This window comes from Anabas testudineus, chromosome 4, assembly GCF_900324465.2.
Source record: "Anabas testudineus chromosome 4, fAnaTes1.2, whole genome shotgun sequence".
Taxonomy (NCBI): Eukaryota; Metazoa; Chordata; class Actinopteri; order Anabantiformes; family Anabantidae; genus Anabas; species Anabas testudineus.
Window position 1 is genome coordinate 12,779,912 of NC_046613.1, and position 20,889 is coordinate 12,800,800.

The 20,889-nt window shown below is 40.4% G+C and overlaps 1 protein-coding gene across 4 annotated transcripts in view; it reads left to right on the forward strand.

Annotated features, from left to right (window-relative positions):
- cep350 (centrosomal protein 350) overlaps positions 1–20,281 on the forward strand; it is a 31,341-nt gene extending 11,060 nt beyond the window's left edge. The window contains exons 13-38 of one of the 4 annotated variants that reach the window (XM_026344555.1): positions 15–168; positions 416–585; positions 740–926; positions 3,227–3,411; positions 3,624–3,787; positions 4,182–4,292; positions 4,435–4,575; positions 4,761–4,891; positions 5,129–5,227; positions 5,329–5,546; positions 5,767–5,981; positions 6,176–6,448; positions 6,552–6,701; positions 6,834–6,994; positions 8,449–8,571; positions 10,356–10,606; positions 10,715–10,914; positions 11,105–11,243; positions 11,777–11,937; positions 12,032–12,165; positions 12,260–12,315; positions 12,415–14,240; positions 14,728–15,261; positions 15,734–15,877; positions 16,036–16,158; positions 16,929–20,281. In XM_026344555.1, the coding sequence (XP_026200340.1) occupies positions 15–168; positions 416–585; positions 740–926; positions 3,227–3,411; positions 3,624–3,787; positions 4,182–4,292; positions 4,435–4,575; positions 4,761–4,891; positions 5,129–5,227; positions 5,329–5,546; positions 5,767–5,981; positions 6,176–6,448; positions 6,552–6,701; positions 6,834–6,994; positions 8,449–8,571; positions 10,356–10,606; positions 10,715–10,914; positions 11,105–11,243; positions 11,777–11,937; positions 12,032–12,165; positions 12,260–12,315; positions 12,415–14,240; positions 14,728–15,261; positions 15,734–15,877; positions 16,036–16,158; positions 16,929–17,096 (6,218 nt within the window). In that variant the 3' untranslated portion in view covers positions 17,097–20,281. The remainder of the gene's footprint in view (positions 1–14; positions 169–415; positions 586–739; positions 927–3,226; positions 3,412–3,623; positions 3,788–4,181; positions 4,293–4,434; positions 4,576–4,760; positions 4,892–5,128; positions 5,228–5,328; positions 5,547–5,766; positions 5,982–6,175; positions 6,449–6,551; positions 6,702–6,833; positions 6,995–8,448; positions 8,572–10,355; positions 10,607–10,714; positions 10,915–11,104; positions 11,244–11,776; positions 11,938–12,031; positions 12,166–12,259; positions 12,316–12,414; positions 14,241–14,727; positions 15,262–15,733; positions 15,878–16,035; positions 16,159–16,928) is intronic. The other 3 variants (XM_026344573.1, XM_026344564.1, XM_026344582.1) reach the window with 3 other exon arrangements.
- Positions 20,282–20,889: the final 608 nt, after the last annotated feature.

Consider the following 20,889-nt stretch of genomic DNA (forward strand, 5'->3'; position numbering starts at 1 on the left):
CCTTGTCCCTACAGTGAGTGGCAGAAACTCAGAGAGGAATTCTCCTTCTGCCCATTATTTGCACTCTGGAAATGGCCCCTGTGATCCAGAAGTGTATGAAGATGACTTTATTTCATTACATAGCAGCACAGCAAGTGGCCAAATGAAAAGAGCTTCCAATTCACCCAGGTAAAAGGAAAAATGTGTATTTCTTCTAGGTGGCCACTTGGTGGCAGCCATGTCTCACATATTGCAGGCACAGACAGACAGAAATACTGTGTTCCTCTCTAAAGAGTTCACTGTTTTTTCCTTGCTGACATTTTGGCTTGAGAAGAATGCAGTACAATCATAAGACATAAACTTTGTGCATGTTTATGTTTTGTGTTGTGTCAAATGGTTTTCTAGTGATTTGATCATATTTCCTTCTCTCCATCAGTGTGAACAGTCACTTTGAGGAGCTAATGAGGAGGTCTCCTTATGAAAAAGGTTCTGGAGGAATCAGTTCCCAGCAATCATCCTTTCAATCATCCATTCATTCACCACATCTTTCCTCTGGTTCAGCATCAGGCTCCTCACCCCTCTCCAAGCACTTTACCAGGAAACGAGGTGTGAATTTATATTTGGGTATAAATACCTTTATGGTTCTGAAGATGCAATGTTTTTGATCAAATTGCGGTTAAATTGTTCCTTCATGGCCATGTTGTATGTTTTTACAGTAACAAATCCCTCTACTACTCATTATAACTTCATTCTTCTGCAGGCACAGCATCAGACCAAAGTGATGCAACTTTGGTAGAAGAGCAGAGAAGCTCCTGCTCACCCCCATCAGAGGCACTGTCCTCTGACTCCAGGAAGAAGGGCTCAGACAAAAGCTCTGCCCATAGCCAACCCAAGAGCATTCACTCCAGTGACACTATAGGGGAATCTTCAGGGCGTTCTCGCCAAAGGTAATGCTCAACATTTAGGAAGGCCTCCAGACTTTCATTTTTGCCACTAGTAGCACTGGAAAATGTAAAGAACACCAGTAAAAAAAAACATCACACAATGCAACACATATATATTTTTTTCTATCTTAACTGTGTTTCTGATAAAAGCATTTGTAATAAATGAACACATATATAAATATGTGATTTACAGAAATAACAATGTGCTGCTTAATTTTACAGGAACTAGTGCTATGGTGATACTGTGATGATTTTTGATACTGATTCCGGACTAAATGTTTAACTTTATTGAGATGATATAAATCAATATTTATAGTGGTGCTGAAAATCTTGCAAGATCATCTGATGGCTTTACAGATGCAGATGTGATATTTCATAGGTGATATGAACTGATGTCTAGCTGATAATAGTAGCAATCAGCACCAGGAAACTGAAAGGGGAATTTGCTGATTTGTGCTCTGAGCTTTTCTAACTACAGCGTCAGAACTCAGGCACTCTGATGTAATGTTTGCTCTTAATATGACTGTGAACATAGGTAAAGTAAATTTGTCATTGGTAATGCGTAAATAATGCACACTCCCAGATCATTTGGCTGAGAAGTAGGTGCTAACTTTGCGTAAGCTCTCCACCCTAATCACTCTTTATCTTGGGTTTACTCATAACCACACCCCATTTCTCGCTACCTTCTGGTGTATACAATATATAATAATGATTTAAAAAATGGGTGGAATATCTAAAAGTCGCGATTGTCGGTTGCATTCTGGAGCATTGCACTAAGGAGAGAGTTTGTTATTTTTTTGGTTAATGGTGGTGTAAAAGTAAACACTTTTTACATGCTATGTTCCTCATTGAATGTGTATTGGTTAAAAAGCTTCCTTTAACTATTAACTTGAATAGTTTGTATAATGGGCAGATAAATGGAGTACAGACGCTTAGATTACCTACTGATTTAATTTGGTATTTCCCTCCTCCTGTGACTACTGAAAACCATGAACAGTGGTAGTACTGTTGAATTACAATAACATAGTTTTTATGCTGCCCTGGGCATAATAGGAATAGATGTTTTTTTTAGGGTCATGACATGTCACAGCATGGCCACACCAGCCAAACTGTTTCTTTCCCTAAAGTTTTTCCAGGTTAAAGTAAAATGGAATCTTAAAAAACATGTGTGCTTGAAGAATGAATGGGGCTTTGACTTGAATGGTTCATGTTGGTTGTTCCAACCTCTCAAAAACCTCCACTTAATGTATATAAAGCAAATACCAAAGGCAAATTTATCTCATCACGACAAATTATGAAGCCACACTGAGAGCCTTAGTTGAGGCTGCCAGTCTAAACAGTCTTGTGGCTTGCTGTTCTCTAGAGGGCCTGAGAGTTTAAGCAGTCTTGTAGTGCTCAGCAACAGGAGGAAGCTGCAGTTTGACCCAAGATAGAAAACAGTGTTTTTTTTGTTTAGGGGGCCTGCAGGGTAGTTGGTGGGTCAGGCAGCTTCACCACAGCTTGGGCTTAATGCCAGAGGGAAGAAGAAAGTGCCTCTTTGTTTTATCTCAGCACTTAGAAGTGATATTTGAGCCCTCTATTGGTACTCAGGTAGCTCATATGCCTGACCTGTCATTGTGTAGAGCGTGTCTTATAAGCATACATTGTGTTGTTTTTGCTATTTACTAGTTTTTTTTCCTTTCATAGTTTTCACCACAGTGACATAAACCGTGTTCTTTAGAGACATCACATAATTATTTGTCTCTGTGAAATCTGAAAGCTGTTTCTACTTTCAAATGTCACCTAGCTGTTTTAGCATTGATGATGATGAGAATGATGTTATTATTATGCAGTATTATATATTAATTGAGTCTGTTATCATTAGCAAAGAAGTGCCTTTGTCTTTCCATGTTAATGGGGAAATGGAATGTATTCTGATGTCTTTAGACAACGATCATCTTTGCCTCCAGTCATCTCTCAGCAGCACAATGTTGCTATTCATGGTTGGGGCCTCTCACAGCGGGGTTATGCTTCCTCAGTCTTTGTCATGTGATCAACCTGCTTCTCTTTTTTAAATGGTCTGTAGAGATTGCAACATGTCACTGAGCTGTGCATTATTTAAAGACTGAATTTATTATTGTGTCCTAAAAATGATACTGTGATGTCCTTTTATAAAATTTCAGCTTTTCATCTATACACCAATATTGTATTGAGTTCTGAGACGTCATCATCATAGACGCCAAACTCTCTTTTCGGGTTTCAAATTTAGACTCATACTAGTATCCACCATTCACCATTTCATTGCTTTTCTGTTGTATTTCTAGTTTGGGGCTGGATAGTAAGACATCTAGAGGGGCCAGACCCAAACAGGCTTCTCCTTCGGACTCCCCAGAAGCTGGTTCTCCTCCACGAGCAGAGTCCCCTAGGGAACCTGTGAGAAGTGGCTTTTTGGGGGCAAATAACACAGGCACCACACCTCGCAATGGCATAGCAGAGACCAAGACCATAGGTAAATTAAACTTTCAGTTTAAGGAACAAACAAAGACACAGAATTTTAGAAAATTCACTCCGTTAATAAAATAAGACAAACAACATTACAAAGAACTCCTCTACTCCTCAGGGCTATTTGTAAATAACGTTATTGTCAATGTGCTACACTCCTCCAACTCCACCCTCTTATTAATTTCTTTCTCAACCTATTCATCCACCCCTTTCTCCTAGGTGAACTACAGTATTCACCTGCTGTCCTGCAGCAGCGTATGGCAGCAGAGCTTCAGTACCTGGAGTCCATTGAGGAGTCAGTCCGACAGCTGGACAACATGGAGAAGCTGATGGGCGTGTCCATGGCCCAGCAGGAGAGTGTGTCATTAGCCCAAATGCTCAAGGTACAGGTTTTGTTTATGACAGGAGTAATAATAATGGGATGCTGTAGGACTACAGATAATTTCTAAACTTTGTTTTTACCATATGCATAAGGTTTAGGTTGCAGCATTAGTGGATTACATAAACAAAATATTAACCATGTAGACTCTGTGCACAATATAAAACCACTGAATTTGTTACTATAACCTAGGTACTCTGGCATTCTACGATATTTGTCTATCAAATAATTACTGCACTTGAGTAATTCTTTTCTCATTAGTTTTGTTTAGTTGTTGTTATTGTATATTATTTTTAACACTTTGTTTTTATTATATATACATATATATACTTTTTTACCTTGCTGTAAGAATTCTTCTTTAAGCTCATTAAACTGCTTAATGAACTTTGACACTGCAGGCCAAGCAGCAGCAACATGAGCGTGACCTCTATGAGCTGAAGATCAAGGCTGAAAGAGAAGCACTGGAGACACAGCTACAGCTGGAGGAAAACAGGCAGAGAGTAGCCAGGGTACAACCACACACACAGTTCATTAGTTTCCTCTCACCTACGAGATACGTTTGAACATCCAGAGCTGACCTTTAAATTAGAAGCTATGAATGTTTTCTTTCTGTGTGTATGATTTTTCTTCTTTTTTTTTTTTGCTGTACAGGCTCATATAGAACTGCAGGAAAACTTGGCAGCAAATCACAAAGAAACATTGGGAGGCCTCCAAGAGGCAACTACTAAGATGATGAGTCAACAAGCTGAGGCAGCGCAGTACACAGTCGATGCTGCCCGACACATCAAGGAGGTTAGTAATCACCGCCTTTTACTCTGCCTGGAAAACAGCTTGTGTCTTCATTTCGTAACAAAAGCTGATTGATTGTTGAGTTACAGTAAAGAAATAACAATAAATGCAGAGGAGGAAAGCGTAATATCCACAGCAAGACTTACCACATCAAATATTCAATCGATCAATATTTTCTTTTCTGTCAGATGACAGAATTGGCAAGGTCCCAGATAGCAGGAGCTTTGGTTGTCCCCCCTGTTGCCACTGATTCCTCCACGTTGGACTCCCAGGAAGAACAGCAGAGCTCCAGGAAGCAGGATGAAGCCGAATCTGACAAGTAAGCAACAAACACAATTTGCAAAAGAGATTTTGAACAGCTGTTTTTCTTTTGAAATTGTATTTTCACATCACTAGGCCTCAGGAATCAGTGTCAACACAAGTTGTATACTTTATTCCTGATTGTTTAAATTTGGAATAAATTACAGTATTTAGATATGATGCATTGAGACCTTTATGCCTTATACCATCAGTTAGTATTTGTTCTTAATGTGAGTCCACTCCACTATGTTCATAGTGAGGTGTCAAGAAGAATGACCAGACCAGAGGAATCCCCATCTTCTCTGACCAGCCTCAGTCACTCTGACTCTGTGTCTTTCAGAACGCCTAACCTCAGGTACCTGTCAGTCCTCTGTTATAACACTTGTCACTGTTTCACATTAGGTTTAGGGGAAATACTGCAAAACACTAACTCTGTCTTTGTTGTCCTTTCTTCAGTGGACCAGACTCTAGCAGCCACCATAGCCCATCACGTGTCACTTCAGACCACAGGGAATGTGTGAAAAAAGAAGCAGAAGAGGCGAAATGGAGGAAAGGGGGAGCTGACAGGAGGACCGAGAGGGAAGTAGGCAGCAGCTCCATAGATGACGAAGTTCCTACAGCAGCAAACGATTCCCTCTGCAGTGACAGCATCCCCTCTGTTTTAGATGAGAAAGGTACTGGATGGCAAGCAAGGCAAAGTTCTTTAAACAGTTATCAGCTGCAGTTATGTATTTAATAACCACTGCTGTAAAATGTAAAAACCTCACTGCCATAATTTAATCAGACTGAATCAATACAAACCGTGTTTATATAGCTCTTAAAATTATGTAGATGTAGAAGTTAAAATATACACTCAGTTGAATATAATCTCAGTTTATTTTTTCTTTCCCATAGGAGACAGCACATCAGTAGCAACAGAGTACTCACTCAAGTTTGATGAATCTATGACAGAGGATGAGATTGAAGAGCGATCGTTCCGCTCTCTTCTGCCATCTGAGGCACACCGCAGAGGAACTATGGAGAAAAAGTCCCGCAACCATGAAGAATCAGAGGATGATGGAGCCAATCACAACACATCACTGGTTTCAGGGGCACACAATATCTTGAAGGTTAACCACTAACAAAATTAATTATCCTTTCCAAAACCTTGATTTTATTTTATGGCCCTGTTTTGTCATCTCATGTCACTATCTCACTTTGCTTATTCTCTCCCCCCCCCCCCCTCCCCCTTTTTAATCCCTTTAACTTACATCTTGAAATTTAGGACTCTAACCTTTTCACCTCTATTCTTCTGTTATCTTAGGATGCAAGCATTGCTTTTTCTGGTGGACAGGACAGCTTTTCCCAGTTCACTATGGACATGGTGCGTCAGTATATGAAAGATGAGGAGGTAAGACTGCAACACCAAAGCTCACTGCTGCGACTTCGCCAGAAAGCTCTCAAAGAGAAGGCCAGAACTGAGTTGGCCTGGCTAGAGCACCAGAAAAAGAGGCTGAGGGACAAGGGAGAAGATGATAAAATGCCACCAATCAGGAAGAGGCAGAGGGGCCTTCTCATGAAGCTACAACAGGAGCAGGTATTTGACAGTGGAGACCTGATGGCATCAAGGGTCAGTTAATCTTTGAGCTATAATGTGATATTAAACTTGACTTACTTTCCCCCTGCTATTATGTTCCCAGGCTGAGATCAGGCGTCTTCAGGAGGCTAACAAGGCAGCAATGAAGGAAAGGCAACTGTTGCTGAAGCAGCAGGAAGAGATTGAGCGGATGAGAAACTCAACCCTCAGGCTGAAGGAGCGTCTCAAGATTGTTGGGGGTGAAGCGCCACCTGTAAGTAGAGCAGTGACTAATCACCTTCACAACTTTTAGAAAATCCTCTTGTATTCATCTTAAATTACCAGTTAAAGATATTTTAATGGCTTAACTAATTACTGGCTTGTTCACATTTGTGCATTCACCAAGGAGACCCCTATACCAGAAACACTAGTGTCAAAGCCAGCCGGCCCCAGCATGAGACACGCTGACGATAACCGCAGCCCCTCTCCCTCGCTCTCCATCTCTGGAAGTGAAACTAGCAGCATCATGCAGAAGCTCAAGAAGATGCACTCTCACATGGATGAAAAGTAAAGACATTTATTTTGTTTTTATATATTAATTGGCCTATTAAGATACACAGTTTTTACTGTAAGTGTGTCCTGCTGCCATTTCCCTTGTGATTTGCTTCTTTATATTTTTTTTTTCAACAGTAGAAAAACACTTATCAAGTGTTTGCATTCATGTTCATCACCACAGTCTGGTGCCAAAAGTTTAAAACACAGTTCTGATATATGCTTAACCTGTTAGTACAATTCTTGCAAGCATTGTTTCAAAGTGCACACTTATCCTATAGCCCTAGCATAAATAGTACTGAATTAAAATTTATGACATTTTATACATTTTACCTTAACTAGCAACTAACCTAACCTAAACTGACAGTACAGGCCATATTTGTTTTTATTTTTTTGTTGTTTAAAGTGTGTGAATGTGTAAATGTGTGGATGTGAATAGAAGCATGCTCCATGTTGTTCTTCCTATAAACTAGACTAGTCCCCATTACTTAGGCTATAATACACCCCTTTGAATTTAGATCAGGAGTTTAAACAGTCTTAAATAACTGCAATCCTAATACTGAAACATTCAATAACAAAAATAATTTTTCAAATAGGACAAACATATGTTGAGCATCATTTTTATTAGATCCCCTTTTAATCTGCTGACCAGGTACTGCACGTGCTTGGAGTTCCTGTAGGTCCTCAGAGGTTTTAGAGCGCTGGTCAGTTGATTTTCAGAGCCCCTCATGACCGGGTAGCTCTAACAAGTGGGTTAATTGTTCTAGGGTTTAGCATAACTAACTTGACTACAAATAAGAAGCCAATTTTCTAGTAGCACCTCTCGCTTCTCAAGTATAGATTTTTGTAAACTAGCAACACAGTTAGGAACACACTTGATTGGCTTGTGTTTCTGTTATTTTATATTGAGATAGATTCACCACATGATTTTAGATCACTGCTGAATTTCAAATATTTGTCTTTTTATGCATTTCAGCATTTACGCTGTAGGTTACTTGACATCATCCTGTTAAATAAATAGTCCAGCATCTTTTTCCTTTCCTATTACCACTGTCTTGCTGTTGATCATAGCTAAAACAATGGTGTATTCTATTATTTGGCTTTGTAATCACTTCAAGTATAAGTTATCTAACCACAACCTTAGGAAGCTTCATTAGTGATGATACTCCAACCAACCCCTCATGCGTGGTGCCCACGTGATCGTTTAAATGTTCCTGTTCTCCTAGACCGGAGTTGTCTCAACATAAAAACTTTCTAACACAAACTTGATAGACTAGCACACTGGGTGCAATACTACTATATTTGCTTATGTCACTCTTTTCTCTCCCTTTCTCTCTACCTGTCTTTTCCCTCTGCATCTCGTTTTTTTGTTTGTTTTTTTCCCCTCTTACATTTTGTGTGTTGTACATGTCCATACCCATGTTTGTATGACTCTTTTGTCTTTGTCTGTTGCGTGCTTGTGTATGTAGACACTGTTCTCCTGTCCACTACTTCCTCTCTGCGTTCACGGCCCACCACTGGGCCTCCCTCAGTGTCTGTCTTCCCAACCTCCACCCTAAATTCCAGCTCTTTATCTACAACCAGTTGGTCAGGTACTGTACAGATTAATCTTTACCTCTTCCCCAGCACCTCCACTTAGCTCTGCCCTACCTCACCTTCCACCCCATGGAACATGCTTGTGTTCATCCACTGGCACTGGGACGTAGTGGGCGTGGAGTGGTGAATGAGGTGTGATTGGATATGTTGCTTTGTTTGGGGTTTCTGTGAGGTTTTAGGAGGTTTTTAACTTTCATTATTATAGTACTTTGGGGTGAGGGGGTTTGTGTGTATGTGTGTGTGCGTGTGTGTGTTGGGTGGGATGGATTTGCGGTGGATAAGTTTGAAAAATGCTTAAGGAAAACTGCTGTAATGAAATAAGCTTACCTTTTGACAACTTCACCTAGATTTCTTTATGCAGTTGTTCTCAACTAGCATGACAGTTTTATGTGACCAGTGAATGAGTATCAAACCATACTGGTTGATAAAAAATGAAAATGAAAATTTAAAAAAAGTGAGTGATTGTGAATGGAGTCAATGGTTCGGGTTATTTAACAGCAGCATTCCTTGTTGGATGGAAATCTCAGATTCCAAACTGGGATTTCATTAATTTCTGTGCTGTTTAATTTGCAACTTTTCCCCATTTATTTCTTGCCCCTTGCAATTAATGCTGAATGGGTTGTAGTGCATGTCTCCTCAATGTCCTTCGTTTTCTGACTGCTGGCTGTTCAGCTCCAGATCAGTTATGGATATAAAATGGCTTGAGATTAAACCACTATATGACATGGATGTAGAACACCTGTGCAGAGAACAGACCAGATATAGAGTGGTCTGTGTCTTTAATAAGCACAGTAAATCTTAGCTGTCTCTTTATTTGGTAAGTATTGCATAGGATAGGATAATAAGTACAGATGGCCATTGGCTATAATAGAGTTTGGGAAGTCACTAAAATAACCCCTCCCCCATTCTGGTTCTTCACTATCTGGCCTGTCATCAGTATACATTAGGTCAAGAGAAAGGCCTCTAAATTAGATCAAGGCTAAATAATACTGCGCTATAATGGCACCCATAGCTGTGGGAGACCACATTACACAATATATTTATTATTTTATATACATTATGCACTTATTGATGACTGAGATATGGTATTAGAGTATGTAACTACAAGACTCTCAGTATAAGATTTTAAATATAGATATTTTTTTTTAAAGATAAAACCTGTATGTGTTATTAGAATTGGTATAAGAAGTAGTGTGTGTGTGTGTGTGTGTGTGTGTGTGTGTGTGTGTGTGTGTGTGTGTGTGTGTGTGTGTGTGTGTGTGTGTGTGTGTGTGTGTGTGTGTGTGTGTGTGTGTGTACACGTGTCCTATCAATAGTCTTCTGCATGAATCTGACATTTTCACTACAACTTTCCTGCTCCTCTTTTCTCCCAAGTGACATGTCATCACTTGTGTTTTTTATTTGATGGGTGCTTCTACACTTTTATATGGACGATTATTCTAGGCATGGTAAATGTGTGTATGTTTGCTTCTCTGAGTGCTGAACAGATGTTTGAGGTGACTTTGCAGTGATAACCAGATGACCAGGTGATTTGGGTCTGCGTGCTGCTGCAAGTGTGTTTAACCTTCCCATATGCTAAATGTCTTTGTACTTTCTCTTCCTCATCACGATCTCCTCTTTTTCTTCTTCCTCCCCACCCATTGTCTTTCTATATTCTCCTTTATCTTAATTTCTTCACCTCTTTTCACACCATCTATAATCTTCCTTTTTAATCACTTCTTCCACTCTTTGCTCATCTCTCCCTTCTTTTCCCTCTTCATCTTACCATCCATCTCTCCAGGTTTTTGACCAAGCGGGAGCAGCAGCTAATGCAGAGGCGCCGACATGCTGAGGAGCTGCTACAGTGGAAACAGCGGCTGGATCAGGAGGAGGCAGAGGTCCGTAGGATCGAGAAAGAGGCCCTAGCTGTATGGGACAGGCAAACACCTAGAGACAAGGATCTTGATGTTTCAGAGAGTCAGAATAAGGAGAAGTCTGATATTAGCCTCAGCCACCATCGAAGCTCAGAGCCCATAACTGACAGTGAGAAAGGTAAAGCTACAGGATGTACTTACATTTCCAAATAAATGTAGTTCAGCAGGACATGATTGTTTGGGTCTGAAGTCGTATACAATCTGAAAAATACTGTTTTATTTTCAGAGCATGTGAGTGATGGTGACTGTTCCACAGTGACACCAGAATCCAGTATACACACAGAGGGACTGGGATCACAGCAACTGGGAAGCCCACCTTTAATACTGCCTGCGTCTGTCCATGAAACACCTTTGGCATCCACCCAGAGCAGTCCAGCAAATTACACTCAGGACATTACTTCAGCTTCTCACTCACCTAGCAGACACGTATGGATTTCTTTCTTTTTTTGTATATAAATTTTTAGTTTAGTCCCATTTGGACTTTAGTTCACATAAAATACATACATATGTAAAATATTAATCCAAGTGTAGCTCTATCAGTCCATTTGACTGTCTTGTCATATCCTGAAGTCATATTCTTTTCTCTTCCCCTCCTCTTCCTGTTGGTTCTTTCCAGTCTCCTGTATTCAAAGGCAGCCACAGCCCTGCTGCCTCTCCTTCACATGGCAGCAGCAAGATGCAGATTCGTTCTCCCACCCGGACCGCCAACCAGGCCCGCATTGAGCCAGCTGACTTCCTCATGGCCACTCAGACTGGTGAGTTATCCAATAACTCAATAAACTCTGAAAATATATTATCTTAGCAGTGTATAATAGTTCCGGATATTTCTCAGAGAAGACATAGGAGGAGAAGCAGAGAGAGCCCATAATGCAGCTATATTGCGGGCTCTGTGTAGCCAGGCATAACATGATGCTGCCAGGAATACATTATTCAAGCACTTCCCTGATACCGAACCTGCTTTGTGTGTGTATTCGGAGCAATGAAAACTTTGCAATGCACTTAATGATTTCACAATCAAAGACAGTTTTGCTGCTTTGATATCGTAGATTAATGTGTTTTATGCCTTGCAGGCCAGAATTTAAACCTTTAATCTTTGTAATACTGTTCGTTCATTGTGTATAAGCCAACGCAACATGCACAAACTGAACTACCCATTCTTGTTAAAGAAAATGTACAGTAATCCCCAGAAAACTAGGTCTGAGTTTGAGTTGGATTACCCTTTGCTAATCAGGGGCCTGGCACTGGCTCCACATTCTAACTGTGACCTATCATTAAAATTTGCCTTCAGAACCCATTTCAGACCAGAGTGACATAGAGAGTCGTATCAAAGCTCTGAAGGAGGAACTCAGAAAACGAAAGTTTATGGCCTACCAGCTGAAGAAAGAACAGAAGAAGAGGCACAAAGAGCGTCTCAAGGCACAGGAGGCCAGCTTACTGAAACAGCTGGAGGTGAGTGTGTGTGTGTGTGTGTGTATGTGAAGTTATACAAGTACAAGTGCATTTATTCATACCTTACCCTTTATTTTCTCCTTTTTATTTTCAGACCTATGACAACATCATTGAGAAAACAAAGGCAGAACTGAATAAGGAGCCAGACTCAACAGCTGAAACCATGTCCCAGACCAAAGACTACACCTCAGTTGCAGATCAGTCTAGTATTAAACCATCTGCTCACAGGTACCAAAAGCAACTGTAAACATTATCCTGAGGATCTTATAAAATAAGTTAAAAAGGTTTAGTGTCTAAATTTTGAATCATCCATTCCTCACAGGTCTGAGGCCAGCAGAATCTCTGAAAGAACATGCACCGGTGCTTTCCTAGACCACAGTAAGTGATTAATATTATATTATATTGATTGTTGTTTCAAAAATGTGTTTTGGAAAACATGTCAATAAAATTACAATAAAGTGTCTCCTTTTATCTTAGATGCCTCTCCTCAACATAATCGTAGTAGATCCACCTCAGTGCCTGAAGAACTATCTGATGAAGATCTGCCAACAGTCACTCCAACTCCAATATGTGGCAGCCCAGTATGTCCAACCTCAGAGGCTCTTTTAAGACCTCCCTCTGATGAAGCCAAGGTACACATTACTGGATCTGAAGATGTGCACATTGTGTCTGATCAAGGATCTGACATTCAGGAAGACTTGGAGGTGCAATTAAGCTCCCAACTGGAAGATCAACACTCTGAACATCTTTTCAATCTAGAAGACAGATTGAACTCCCAGGAAAACCTGTCTTCATTCAAACATGTTTCATCTTCCATCAATGAACAACATCAATATAGTTCATTTGAAGCGAAGGAAACCTCTAAAGCAGAAGATGCTATAAAACCTATGACTAAGTCCTATTCCGCTACAGTAGACTTCAAAACCTCACCACATCCAAACAACAGCTCTTCATTTGGTCATCCATCCTTCTCCCCTATTTTTGAAACCTTCTCTTCAAAGAAGGAGGCACCCATAAAGGATACTGAAACCTCTTCTCCTGTGGCAGATGCTTATCATGATGATTTTGAGTCATCAGTGGATTTGTCACCACGGGAGGACCATCACAGTTCTGAGTCTCAAATCTCAGTATCCCCAAATGAGGAAATGAGGTTTCCCCTTGAGGATTCAAGAAAGGACTCACCTGTCAGGACCACACCGTATGATAGCCAAGATGAGGAGATAGAGGAGGAAATGGCTGAGGAGCTGAGTCATCACTCTGGCACAAGTGAACCAAGCCACCAGTCCGGAAGACTGCTAGATCTCAACAAGCAGACAGAAGACAACCATGACAATAAGAGTATTCATTTCAGCCACTCACCACCGGTCTCTCCTTTATGGACCCCTGTCTCTCCCGTTATAGATGAGATGCCAAGTTTTAACATTGGTGATCGAGTTCTTGTTGGTGGTGTTCAGCCAGGCACTCTGAAATTCAAAGGTCCCACCAGCTTTGCTAATGGCTTCTGGGCTGGCGTGGAGTTGGATAAGTCAGAAGGGAGCAACAATGGCACTTACGATGGAGTAAAATATTTTGCGTGTGATGAGTGCCATGGCATTTTTGCTCCTCCAGACAAGATCATGCACCTGCCAGATAAATTTGAAACCTACACAGACACCACAGAGGATGAGGACTCATTCTTTGATGACTTTTCTGGTAAAGATGGGGGAAAATCCAAAACAGATGGGGACAAATCCCAAGAACAAGCAAATCTGAAGAATGAGAAAAAAGAAAAATCTCATAAGGACCTGGGGGGTAAAGAGATGACAGATGAATCCCACCTCAATTCACAGCACCACAAAGAATCTAAGCCTCCAGTTTGTAATGGCAACAGTGGAAACATAATGTTGGAATTTGAAAATGTACCAACTACTCTTCTCATCTCTGATATGGATACGATTGGCCTGGAGAAGCCAAGTCAGAAGGTGATTACTACACTTGTTGAGAGAGAAGACTCACAACACCAGGTTACCTCTGGTGATCTTACCACAGTTATCAGGGATAAAGAAGAACGGGACACAGATTTACTGGACACATTTACAGACAACCTCTTCAACAACTTTGTAAGAGACACTGTGAAGCAGTTTGCTGAAATTAAAAAGGCTAAGGAGCAGAAGATAGAAGCTGCCAACCAGATAAATGGAGACCTGTTAGGTGACAGTGTGGAAGATGAGTGGGTCTCTTCAGTGGATCAAAAAGATGGTCTACCATTTTTCCTACCAGCTGAAAAAGAGGAGCTGTCTTCTCCCGAGCTGTGTAACCGACCGGTGAGTGTATATTTTAGTAATGTAGTATTAAAAGGTTTTGGTAATTTGAATATAAAGAGGAAATGCCTCTATTCTTTCTATTAATTTAATCAGTTCTCTTTATCTCATCAGTTAGAAGAAAACGCTTTGAAGTTCTACTATATTGTAATGTGATTGGACTCTTTCTTCCAACTGACTTTTCTTTGTGTTGAAATGCAGTGATAATCACATTACTGGCAAACAGTGCTTGTTGATTTGACCTGGAGAAACCTTGTTTTTGGGTATATGTTCAGGCAAAGTCCAATTTTATGTTGACAGACATTATTGATCTTTGTACTCTTTGCTGTAAAACTTCTAAAAGATCAAACAACAAAGACCAGACCATAAGTTTAAATTAAAATGGGGCCTGTGCTATCACAGTTCAGGAGAATAATTAATTTTATTGAAGATTTTGGTTTATTGAAGTGTTGCATGATATTAACACTTTCCTGCATTTCCTAAACAACAGGAAAGTCCGGTGTTGGGGGCCAGTGGTCAAGAGGAGCTTGCCAAGCGACTAGCAGAGCTGGAACTGAGCCGTGAACTGCTGGATGACCTCGGTGATGATCAAGACTGGTTTGATGAGGACTTTGGCCTCAGCTCCCGCAGGGAACAGCAAAGGCTCAAACAGAAACAGAGAGAGGAAGAGGAGAGACTGGGAGGAGGAGGACTGGGAAAGTCAAACACATCAGCTGTAACAACTATGGGGGGGCTCAGTTCATCACCAGGTGGAGAACATCAGGTAAAGACTCCACCTAGACCTGAGCTACCTCCCCCCCTTCCTCCTAAGCTTCCTGAGCAGCCTGCCATGGTGGTGCCCCACTCAGCCACAGAGGTGGAGAAGATGGTTCATGCTGCCACCCAGGAGATCTGGGAGAGCTATAGCCTGGGGAGGGAGGGAGCGCTGCCTCTTGGACAACTGCCAAATCCCAAACCTTCACAAGAATATCTGGGTAAAGAGGCCAGCGGCCAGGACCAAGAGGCCATCCACAGCTACAGAAAGGTAAATATGAGAACTTGCAAGGCATAAAAAAAAAGCAGTCAGTGTAACACAACTATACAGATACCCCAGTGTAAAACCAAAGAGTAACAGGAAATCCGGGACACTAACTTCCCTTTTCCTTCCCTACCAATAAAACCAGTCAAATATCAGCACACAATCATCCTGCTTCAGTAAGAGAAAGGCAGCTGGGGCTTCAAAGTAGTCTAAAAGACAGCACTTAATCTAAAAGGGCCCACTGAGGTAAAATGCCAGGCGAGTTTCCATTATTCAGTAGATTCCTTTCAGATGAACATCTTAATGTTTTCAAGGCTACCCAGCTATTTCACTTGCTTTTGACCTTAAACTGTGACATTTGCTCATGTTACAGAAAAACAAGATATTTGGCATTAAAAAAAATGCAGCAGCTGTTGATCAGTAACTGATTGATGATTCCTCTCATTTGTGTTGACATATATTCTCTCTTGTTCCCCAGGCTGTGTATGACCTAACATGGGAGATCCTCCAAGAGATTTTTGCAGAAGACCCCAACACTGGCCAGCCTCAGTGGGTCAAACCTCAGAGAGTCAAGTCTTTCTTCCACAGAGTGAAGATGCCAGGAGACCTCACCAAAATCCAGGTACAGTACCACTGGGCAGTCACCAGCAAACAGCAGGAGAACAGCCAGAAACCCAACTTATTAATTAATCCTACAGTTATTTTTGAAATATATTTTTTTCTCATATTATTATATCTTTTTTAATAAGTTGTTTTTTGTATATATGGATCACTGAACAGGAATTCATCACAGCAGAAGTACTAAAACTGTACGGTCTGGCAAAAGATCAGAACCAGAAAACCGACTGGCAGAAGATGCTCAAATTTGGCAGAAAGAAGCGGGACAGAGTCGATCACATACTGGTAGGTCCCAAAATTAAATGTTTTGGTTGTGTGAACATGAAAAAAGTTATTGATGCACTGATCGATCAGAATCAGGCACAGGTTTAGGTCGAAGACCGTCAGGATTTGTGACTCATGTTTGAGCATCTGTCCTGAAATTAATCTAGCATCCATCAAAAACAGATAAATACATTGTTTGTTCAGATCCTGAGAGGATGGAGGAAGAAGAGAAACGTCTGAGTTTGTCCATACATCCAAAAGCTTATTTGTCTCTGTGCTCTTTGCTCCGCTGCTACTGCTTCGCTGTTTTCAGAGTGAAACTTACAAAACAAGACGGAGTGCACCTTTAACATACTTGGTGTTATGTCTACATGCACCCTAGAGTTACATAAATATACCAAAATGACCAAGGGGATTTTGCGAATTATGGGCATTTTAAGATTAACTTTATTGATGCTTTATCTGTTTATATAAAATACAATTACATATGGCTAAAATATATGATGCCAGGCTAGGGGGAGTTCTCTTCAGCAAGTCCCTAATACATGTGCACAGTGTCATTTCCAGTTACACAATATCACACACACCTTGACTAAAAATAGACTTTATGTAAGAACAGCTGACCCTTTTAAGAGTTTGGAAAGTTAACCAGTCCTGACGCTGTCGTTCGATTTTTACCCTTGGAGATGACATTTATACTTTCAGTTCTTACATTTTTCTGCTTGATTGACCACAGAATGAGTAGCTAATATTAGTCTATGCCATAGTAGTGAATCCTGTTTGTCTCTCAGGTTCAAGAACTTCACGAGGAGGAGGCCCAGTGGGTGAACTATGACGAGGATGAACTGTTTGTCAAGATGCAGCTGGCTGACAGCATCTTTGATGCCCTGCTTAAGGACACTGCGGACATGCTGACACTAATCTATGACAAAAGGGCCAAGAGAGACGACTTCTCCTGACACCTTTCATGCTTAGATTTACAAGAACAATGTCCAGCTCCTTCACTGCAGTGAACCTACCTACCGCCGCTTTGGCTTCCACCAGCTGATGTGCCAGCTCTGTGAGCAGCCCTGAAGATGCCTTCAGACCCAGCATTACCTCTCAGCTAAACAACTACTACTTATTTCTGTGACTTTAATTTGCTGAATTTGCTTCAGCTAATTGTAGTGGTTATGTAATGAGTTTCACACACAGAACGCCTCTAGAAGGATACAGCCTTCTCAAACCTTAACACCATCTAGTCTCAGTTCTCAGCTCCTGGACTGGTCCAAGTTGGAGAATAAGTTGATGTTTTGATTGCATAGACTGTGCCATTTGATGAGCATTGAAAATACATTAATGCTGCTAAGCTGATTGTTTCATAGGGGACTGAACTAGAAAATCCACCTGAAACAAAATATATTTTGTACTCAAATCTAAAAGTAAATATATATAATAAATTGGCAGATAAATAATATGCAGTGGGGTCTTAAAGTGATTTGACAGTGACATGGTTTGACTTTGTAATCCATCACATTCGAATGTAAACAGTCACTTTTTGCTGTAATATGAGGGGATTTTAAATTCACATTGAGTGTTCAGTGTAGGAATTGTGATTTATAGTGCCCCATTTTTTAGGAGATCCAAGCTTGTCTTATATCACAAAATGATATAAAGGCTATTACACTTCAGTCTTCATTAAGTATTATACATGCTCACAGTCAACATTCTGCTTCTTTCTATCTTTTGCTGTTTTGTCCTCAAATTGGGGCACTATGTATAAGCAATACAACACTGTTCACCCAGTATGAATATGCACAAACTCCCTAAAAGTCAGCACTTTGACTTCCTACTTTTTGTTTGTTGATGTAAAACGGACAGAACACTTTTGGACCACACTGCACTGAGACATCAGAGTTCAGATATTGTATTTTGCCTCCTTAAATATATTATTTATTGTGTGAAAAGATTTAATTAGAAACTAACATTAAGAATTGTAAGTGATCTTGTTAACACATAGATAAAAGATCATTTTAATATTGTGTAAAGAAAATCTAATGAAATTGTAAAAGCACAAAAAGAAATGTGAATATGGCAATATATAACGTGGGAGGTTTAACTACGGAAACCAGAACATGGGGAAATGTTTGAATATTTAAAAGATGTAGTGTTTAATGACTTTGTTGTGACGACAAATGTCCAGTTGGTCGACACCATCACTGTGTCCTGCTTCCATACTATATGAGAAATCTTTAAACATACACTATTTAACAGGGTAAACATACAACCACTGAGGAAAGTAGTTGTCCAATGATTTGCTGCTGATACATCATAGAAATGAAGCTGTAGTCTCCCATTAACAGTCTATGTAGTTCTACTGTTCACCACTTTGTGGGACTCAAGTGTCCATCAGCATCGCTTCCAAAAGTCAAGCAAGGTTAGTGTGGGTGCTGCCATGGTTACTTTTTCATGTGTGAACACACTACATGCTTAAAACACACTTGAGTACACGCATCGTATGAAAGTGGGACACAAAGGACTGGCTTCATGTTTTAGAATCACCTTACTGGACAGTACTGAAATGCTGGATTTGAGCCTTACTTCTACAGCACAGTAACTTTTCATGACCTGAGAAAACACTCGTGCTCGTCTTGTTTTGGTTTTGTCCTCATCAGCCATCCTGGTAAAAGTGTTTTTTTTTTTTTTTTTTGAGTAACTATCTAGTTGTGTAGCAGCGTGGCTGTGAAACATTAAGCTTTCCCTCACGCATCGAGTTCAAAGCAGCCGTCAGAATGTAGCCTGACAGCAGAGGCGGTCCTCCTAAATATTCAGTTCAAGTGCCTCTGTTTGGTTGTTGATGTCTCAACATCCTTTTGGACCTATTTTCTCCGAATATCTCTTTTAACTGCTGTATACTACCATTTTCTAAATGATCCTTAAAAAACAGCTCTTCCTTATGACTAGTTTGTCAACACTTTAGCTTCTGCCTTATCAGCCTTTATGTACTAAAGCATGTTTGTGTTTTTTTTTTTATACCTTCTCATTTTCCTGCGCCTCTGACTGAGGAAATGTGACTCAACTGACTCACTCTGAAAGCTATCTGCTCCTTGTCCACATCACTCCCCTCCTGCACTTGTGCATATAGACACAGTTGAGTCTTTATTGATAAACTGTATCAGGAACTAGTTTGTGGTGACTCTGCACACACACACACACACACACACACACGTAATTGCTCCAGCCTACAGGCTGTGCAGAGTGAGTCATTGCGCTGATGAGGCTAGGCACGTAGGACTGTATCCAAGGGCTCATTTTGGTCCTGGCTGTCAGCTCTGCTTTGACCCAACAAACTGTGTATAAACTCATTCTGGCATGGGTGACAGAGCTTGTTAAACCTCGCTGACTGTTTGGAGCTAAAGTGACCTTAAACTGAGTACTTAATGCTTTTCTAAGACTAATGTTTTAACAGTTGCTAAGGTGTACGTTCAAACTGTAAATTATATAATGTAGAAAAAGACATTTGATACCAATCTCTTCATGCTGTATGACTTGTATTTCTGGTCTGTAGGCATTTGTAACTGTAATGATGATTTGATTAGTACCTTACCTTGATTAGTAGGGTTAGAAATGTGTTCTAACCCTGTTATAATCCCCCTCGAATTGCTCTCTTCAACTGATTGTATGTGGAAGGAAGTGGAAGCTCTCCTCTGTAACTATGCAGTATGTGGTCTTATGCCTTGCTTTATGTGTGTGGATCAAACCGCTTCGACTTCCAATGTAGATTAGATAAGGTTTCCGAAAGCTCCGAGCTGTTTGATGGAGGGTGGAGCTGCTTTTGTTCAGTTCGATCTTAATAACCGAATTTAAAAACCTAGGCACAAAGCATTTGATTATCAAATTAACCCAGACTAGATTTTCCTTGTCATCCTTTGAAATGTTTATGAATATTTATAATAATGTACTGTGCTGTGAGTGTGCGTTAAGTGCACTTGAAGACTTGTACAATTCTTTTATGGGTGTAACTATACTGTCCATCCAGATTGATCTAATGTTACTGTAACATACACACGGTTTTGGTTACTTTGCAAATGTGTACATAGTATATATTTGTTAACTGAATGAACTTTGAAATTGTAAATAAAGCTTTTGTTGTTTGTAAAAGGAATCTGCGATCCTGCTGTGATGTGTTCTGGTTTAATTTAGGGCTGTGACGCTGCTGTGAATCTCCTCCCCTCGTGCTAATGTTTGGGTACGTGACCAAAACCAGTCGTTGAGGTTTGTCAGCCGGTTTCCTCAGGGCAGCAGGATGGTGGGTTTGAATGTGGTGGTAGGACAGTGTAACATTGCGGCATCCCATAATACAGCTTCACTGCAGTGTATTCAAATGTGTAAAACGGATAAATGCAGGGTGGTGTTTACACAGTTGTGGTCAGATGTGTACATACACACATTATGAACATGGGTTCTGCAGCAGTAATGGATGTTAAATATGTTTGTATGAAGTTGTATTATATATTTCATCAAAAATAAAAAAAACAGGGTTTAATCACGTTGGGTTTTCGAAGTCAACACAACATATTGTACTTACAGGATATGTACAGCACAGCTAGCTGGTTTCATGTTTAGCAGATAATTCTGAATATTTGAGGTTTCTGACACAGGTCTGACTATTACACACAATTCACATATTCCAAAAGCTTAATATTAACTTGTTGTATTTATTCCACAACCAGCTTCGATGTGCGTTCGGGATCAATGTCCTGCTGTAACACC